The sequence below is a fragment of the Aptenodytes forsteri genome, unplaced genomic scaffold, assembly GCF_000699145.1.
Source record: "Aptenodytes forsteri isolate BGI_AS27 unplaced genomic scaffold, ASM69914v1 Scaffold137, whole genome shotgun sequence".
NCBI lineage: Eukaryota > Metazoa > Chordata > Aves > Sphenisciformes > Spheniscidae > Aptenodytes > Aptenodytes forsteri.
Window position 1 is genome coordinate 4,091,868 of NW_008796221.1, and position 7,312 is coordinate 4,099,179.

The 7,312-nt window shown below is 40.0% G+C and overlaps 1 protein-coding gene across 1 annotated transcript in view; it reads left to right on the plus strand.

Moving 5' to 3' along the window:
- Positions 1-549: 549 nt before the first annotated feature.
- NAMPT (nicotinamide phosphoribosyltransferase) overlaps positions 550-7,312 on the plus strand; it is a gene marked incomplete at its 5' end in the record, with an annotated part of 29,887 nt that continues 23,124 nt past the window's right edge. The window contains one exon of the mRNA XM_019474576.1: positions 550-645. Within this exon, the coding sequence (XP_019330121.1) occupies positions 550-645 (96 nt within the window). The remainder of the gene's footprint in view (positions 646-7,312) is intronic.

The following is a 7,312-nucleotide window of genomic DNA, read 5'->3' on the forward strand; positions in this document are numbered from 1 at the left end:
GCCGCCGGGCTGCTTTCCCTCCCTCGCCGGGGGCGGGAGCGGGCGCACATGTTGCCTCGGTAGGAGGGTGGAAAGCGAGCAGAGCAGTTGCCCTTTTTTTCCGTGTCTCGTTTCTCCTGCTTTGCTCCGCTCGGGCGGCGAAACCGTGCCGGTTGCTGGCTGCCTGCAGTTTTGATTCTGGCTGTGATGCAGAGCACTCTGAGGAACCGGCTGAGTCGAAATAACGTATTTTCTCGTCCTCTGCTTAGTTTCTGGACATTGCGGTGTCAAATTTGCTAGGCAAGGTGTTTATTCAGAGTCGGGAATCACACTTCACAGTCCTCCCTTCATTCTGTGAAATTGCTCGAAAATAACGTTGCTTGATAGCAATGGCCAAGTACAGGTGCATTCTCCACGCTCTGATCCGGTGGCTGAGTCGAAATAACGTATTTTCTCGTCCTCTGCTTAGTTTCTGGACATTGCGGTGTCAAATTTGCTAGGCAAGGTGTTTATTCAGAGTCGGGAATCACACTTCACAGTCCTCCCTTCATTCTGTGAAATTGCTCGAAAATAACGTTGCTTGATAGCAATGGCCAAGTACAGGTGCATTCTCCACGCTCTGATCCGGTGATTTCTGACCCAGAAGCTCTTGATGTGCCTCACAACGTGAGTAATGCCCAGGCCCAAGTCCTGCTTCTGCGCAGCGTTGCATTAATGTAAGCATATGGTTTCTAGACACTGGGCAGGGCCAGCGTGTGACTCCCCCAGTCTGGTCGTACAGATGTGCCCTGTGTCTCCTAGACTGAAAAATTAACTTTTTTTCCTTCAGGAGCTGCGTTGCAATGTCAAAGAGGTTGTCGGTGCCCAAGACAAAACTACAGTAACAGTCCCGATTATCATTATAAAGCATTTATTATGTTATAGCTCTTTAAAGATTTGACCACTCGGATGGGTTTCGGGGTGGGGGGGAGGGTACTTCTAAACAGAGGAGTTGAAAAGAGAAAATACGATGTTATGGCCAGGTCTTGTTGCTGGCTAACTACCAAAGTACAAGCCTCAGTATGTGCTCCGCTTGCTGACTTGCGCTGTTGTACCTTTCCCAGCTCCTCTGTGATATTGTTATTATATGATGTTACATAAAGATGCTCTTTTTGTGAAGAAATTCTTAACGTTTATTGTTGCTGTTTGTGGGAAGGTGTGTTGGAAGACTGGAAGATGCTGGTAAATCTTAGAGCAGCTCACTCAGAGCATCCTAACACTGCTGTTGAGTGCTCACGAAACTGCTTTCATAAAGAGCACTGTAGCTAGATTAAGCCCTTGAAGAACTATGTTTGTTCGTTATCAAACTTATTCAGACATGGAAGATCCACTTTTCTTCCACGTCTGAGACTAATCACATTAAATACTGTAGGCCTGGCTTTAAACGGTATCTATTTTAAATATAACTTGCACACTACTTTTCCTAAATCCACTGGATCTGCTCTAGGATTAGTGGTAGTGAGGAGCGCTGGGATGACAGATGACCAGTTTGCTTCTGTTTTGTTTGCCGTTTCATAGGAAAGATGATTTGGTAACATTCCAGGAGTGGTAGAAATCTTAAAGAGGTCAAGTAAAGGCCTGAGTTTTTTTTCCAGTTTAAAACTGAATTTGGATGATGTTTTCTGTGGCAGCTAGGAGCATTTTGTATTATATTAAAAACAGTTGAAATTGTCTCCTTTGCTTTATTAGGACTGTTCAATTTGTCTCTCTTTCTGTATGCTTTTTTCCAAATCTTAGGAACTCCAGCGTCTTTGAACAATGCTTAAACAAGTAGCTTCTTTTATCTCGTTAGGTAATATGAGTAAACATCACTTACCTTCTCCTTGGATGATACTGTCATTTCCTAATCAATGAAGCACACTTAGTGAGAGTGCTTTCAGTAACAATTGCACTAAAATATCTGGTAGTTTGCAACATCAAGCTTTTTATAGGAGTTACCAACACTCTTACTAGCAATTAAAACAAAAATGAGAATTGATCCTGCGTGTTTTTCTTTTTTTTTTTTTTTTTTAGGTATTTTTGCTGTATCCCCAATTGTAGCATCTGTCTGTGTGCAGTACTGTATGTAACATTCAGACTCTGAGGAAAAACATGTATCAGTGCAGAAGCTTACTTGGTGTAATCTATTGCAGTAGATGCCGATCCCTACAAACTGATGTTGGTGATGAAAGTCATGTGCCAATAAACAGCTTGGGGAAAAAAAAATGTGCAGACCATCCTAAACAGTACAGCCCTAGCTTAGGCAGCTGTCCATGAGTAAAAAGTTCTGGTATCTCAGAGTCATATCTGTCACAACTCATTAGTTTGAGTGTTAGCTCCGGTGTCCCAGTTCTCTGTTGCTACAGTTGGAAATTTGGGGTGGAGAGAAAATTGGTTACTGGTTTAGTGCCTATAAAAATTCAGAAACAAACTAATTTGGTAGGCAAGGATTTGTCTGTTGACAGTTAATCCAGTCTCCCCTCCCTCTAAACTATCTTCCTCTGTGTGTGTGCATCATAGGACACTTCCTCTTAAGTCAAACAAGATTATCAAATATCCAGTTTCAAAATTTTAAAAGCTTTTTTTGAAAAACAACTGAGTATCATGATAATTTCTAGTATACTTGATATTTCTAGATAGGAATTGTTCCCAGTGGGTGAATTTCAGAGACTTGCTACACACTGGACCCAGTACTGAGCTTCCATTACAAACGGGGGCTTACTGAATTGTATAAGTGCTCCAGGATTTTAAGGACGGGCTTCAAATTGTCCAGTTTTTTTTTCTTCTTGTGTACTTTGTTGCATATTCTTAAGCTTCTCCAAATCCCCCAACAGTGTAATTCCTCCCATGTGCTGGGTATTATATGCCATCCCCTCAGAGTCTGGGTGTGGGGACATGGTATGGTCTGTGTGCATCTTGCTGATAAATAACAGCTGTCTTTTTGAATCTTTGGATCATAAGACTTTCAAGAGATTCATCAATGCGGCGTTATCTGGGGAACCTCTTTGTTTGAATGTCCAGTATAGCAATGACGCTTTTAATAGTAAAGTTTTCTGCTAGTGACTCAGTATTACTGAAAAAGGGAAGCATTTGAAGTAGAAAATCCTTGTTGCTAGAAAGCTGCAAGTGAGGGGATATCAGCAGGCTCCTGGAACCTCACTGTTAATGCTGCACGATGTCTTACTCTTGTGTCTATACCAGGAAGTCCCGGCAGTCTTGCCCGTCTGTGACAGTAAGGGTTCTGTTCACTCATTGCGCTTCCCAAGCAAAAGGGTCCATGCCCTTCAGGTCCTCATTCATCTGATGTTGTTGACACACCACCTCTCCATTTTCTTTCTCTTTGATTCCCAATGCTTTGTTTATCCCATGTTTGTTTATTTCTGCACAGGCAAGAAATCTTCCAGGGTATACGTAGTCTGAAACTATATTGGGAAGATCAGCTTAGCAGAGCTGTGTTGTTCAGTCAGAAGATACCAGTGACTGGTGTATACCAGGCCTGGGTTGAATGGACCATGAGCTGCAAGTGGGGAAAGGCTATCAAAATGAGGACTGAACCTTGCTCGCTAAAGTAATAATAGTTCAATTTGCTTTTACCAATGAAATGTATTACTGTTGCTTGGAATGTTTCGTAATTAAGCTGATAGCTATAATAAGCTGCCATGCAATTACCCCATAGGAGGAGCTGACTTGCTATCTAGACTGTAAATGAGATCTGTTTCAGAATTCAGTTCTTTCTGGACGCTTCAAGGAAGCCTAAAAGATACGTTTTAACTCTGTATGCCTTACATGTTGAATTTTCAGTATTTGTCACTTTGAATGACTTCTTTTACTCTGCATGGTTGTAGGAGAACACTTACTTCTGAAGCACTTCACGTGAGTGTGTGTTTATTCCAGGCTCTGACAGCCTGTATAGTCTTTATTTAGAAGACCAGAGGTATGCAAGGAAGAGACATGAGTACTCTTTAGCTTATTGGTTTTGACTAGTACTTAATGACTGCAAAATATTCTTTTCAGCAGCCCATATATGTGTGTATATATATTTGTTTTTAATGAAAATCTTGTGATGGGGGTGTGAATGAGTTCTCTTACCTCCTGTAATTCTGTCAGTGGAAAAGCATTGGAAACTTCTGGCTCAGCACTCCTTGTCAGAAGCAATCTTCGCTCTGTCTAGGTTTGTTATCTTCCAAGTTTTGATTTGCAGTCACATGGCCCTGTTACAAACCCCGACTCATCATTGCTCTAAAGGAACACTGCAACTGTACAGAATTCAGCCAATTTTTAAATTAATGGAAAGTAACCCCTTCCAGAACCATTGCAACTTTCATTGTTGAAAAGGTAAATGTTTTTCTTTTTTCATTAAGGAACAGGAAACTTGTAGCAGTATGTGAAGTAGTACAGCTGACTATTCACAAATGTGTAAACAGTAAACATAAGGCGTTTTGTCATCTTTTTTTATGATAATCTTGGATGCAAAACACATGGAAATTTTTAGTGGTAAAGAAATCTGTAAAGTGTTACTTTTTTTTGAACATTGTATTTTGTCTGAGCAATTTAGAATACATTCAGTTCTAGTGCTTACACTTGACCTTGTTTTTTAAATGGATGTGGACGTGGTCACTTCCAGCATCTCTGCTGATAATGTGCAGCTTCCATAGGAATTCAGTTGTTTGCATGTGCTCTCCTTAGTTTTCTTAGTACTGACTGATCTCTTAACTTTTTTTTGCTCACCTCTGGTCCTCTTATTTTTCAGTACACATATAAGAGATGATGGAAGAACTAGCATACAGAGACATTAAAAGTGGCACAAGATCAACCTTTAGTCATAATCTGCATTAGGTTGTCTCTCTCATCTCATAAGAGCAGATACCTCCTAATATTCTCACTTTAGTTCCTAAACATTATCTTAATCTGTATTTGCTTCACTTAGGCATTTTTAATAAGGTGTCTGGAGTCTCTGTAAGGCTACTTTCCTATGGTAATTTGAAGCTCGTGTATAACCAAAATAGTAAGGTTGTACTTGACTCTTAGATTTTTATTTTTTTTTAACTCACTTCAAGTGTCTTGCACTTTACCTGCTATTGTTGGATGCCCTTTTTCTTGAGTTATTAAAGATTGATTCTTCTGAGGTTTCCTCTTTTGTTCAAATAAGCTTATCATTTAACCACACTGACTTTTGGTTTGGCTTTCATTTCCACTTTTTTTTGTGGTGTGCATTCCTTTTGTGATTGCTTTGAAAGCTACAAAAGCATCCTTGTTGAATGTAACTGCTAGTCACAGTTGTAGTTTTTTGTGGTGGTGTTTTGTTGTTTTGTTTTGTTTTTTTCCCTGAAGGGGGTCAACACTACCTTATAACTGCTGTTAGTTATGTCTCATCCCAGTGAGGTGTATCTGATAAAGCATTCCCTTTGTTCCCAAGTACAGGTTCATCTCCTCGTTGTTGTTAACAATGTTGTTTTCCATATAGGTTATTGGCAACCCACTTCAAGTTTGCACTTTACCTGCTATTGTTGGATGCCCTTTTTCTTGAGTTATTAAAGATTGATTCTTCTGAGGTTTCCTCTTTTGTTCAAATAAGCTTATCATTTAACCACACTGACTTTTGGTTTGGCTTTCATTTCCACTTTTTTTTGTGGTGTGCATTCCTTTTGTGATTGCTTTGAAAGCTACAAAAGCATCCTTGTTGAATGTAACTGCTAGTCACAGTTGTAGTTTTTTGTGGTGGTGTTTTGTTGTTTTGTTTTGTTTTTTTCCCTGAAGGGGGTCAACACTACCTTATAACTGCTGTTAGTTATGTCTCATCCCAGTGAGGTGTATCTGATAAAGCATTCCCTTTGTTCCCAAGTACAGGTTCATCTCCTCGTTGTTGTTAACAATGTTGTTTTCCATATAGGTTATTGGCAACCTTTGTTTTTAACCACTCCATTGGCTAAACCTCATAAAGGTTTAGGTAAAGCAGTCTTTCAAATCACGGCCTCTTTCCACAATGTTTTCAAATAATGTGTAATACCATAACTAATGGGGATCTTAGAGGTGCTTCGCAGAAGGCTCCCCAGTGTAAATGCCAGAAGCACCACTGCAGTAAAATCATCTAACTCATGAAGTTGTATATGGGGGTGAGGATCTCCCAAATAGATCTCTTCCAGCATCAACAAGCCATTCTGATGCTGCACCCCACAACCATAACTCTCTTTTACTTGTCCCGTAAACCAGGCTATGGTCAATTTTCACCTACACTGGAAAGGATATAGCTCACTTCAGTGTATGAACAAGGCTTGCAGTACAGTGACCAACCCACACCTTGGGCCCTAATTACTTGCTGCAGATCTGAAGTGCCCTAGCTGAGTGGCCCAGCTACTAGCTTCCAGGGCCATGCTTCTTCTGGCTTATCTTCCACCTGTCCCTCTGACTCTTCATGTTTGTGGCTGTACAGTGCCATGGGTTCAGTAGCTGGGTTGTTCTGTACCCATTTTGCACTAAAGATTTTTTCAAAATAACTCCATAAAGTTCAAATACCATCTTAGTTGAACTGGTATCATCACTTGTAGAGTTACAGTACAGGCAAAATCCTGCTGGCTAGATATTTGGGGTTTTGTTTTCTTCACTGTAGACAGGGCTCAGAAGCATCTTTCTGATGGCTCATATTAGCACCCATCTGACCTAGGTGAGCACCAAGAATAAACCACCGATGGAGAATTTGGCCACGCCTGACTTCTCTACTCATGTCAGACCTGGTTTTCTCATGTTTTCAAATGGTTGAGTTATATAGACTTAAATAACCTTTTAAAGTCATTTCATTGCAATCTCTTGTCCAACAAAGCTTGTAGATTATAAATTATTTGGCTTTTATGCCAAAGGTTTTCTTATCTAGCCTATAAAAATGCAGTCTTTACCTCAGTCATCCCTGTGTTGTGATGAATACCTGTTAATTCCTTTTTCTTAACATTCTTAGTGTTTGGGGTGGTTTTTTGTATGGCTGATCTAAATGCAATTTGTGCTTTGTGGTTTTTCTCAAATGGCTGACTTGATTTAGTTAAGTAGATGTAGTCCTTGTGGAGGTATTCTTTGTTCAGAATATGCCTTTATTTGGATTAAATTCAATAAGGAGCTATCACAACTGGAATAAAAGTGCTCTATTTCAGTCAAAGTACATAATCTTGTTGTAGGTGGTTGTTCCAAGGCTGTTTTTCATACTTTTGTAGACAAAACCTAAACCATAGCCTTTGAACTAAATATCAAAAGGCCTTTGAAGATATTTTGGGGTTTTGTTTTCTTGTAAGGGTCTCTTAATCCTGGTAGGGGATTTTGTTTGGTTTTT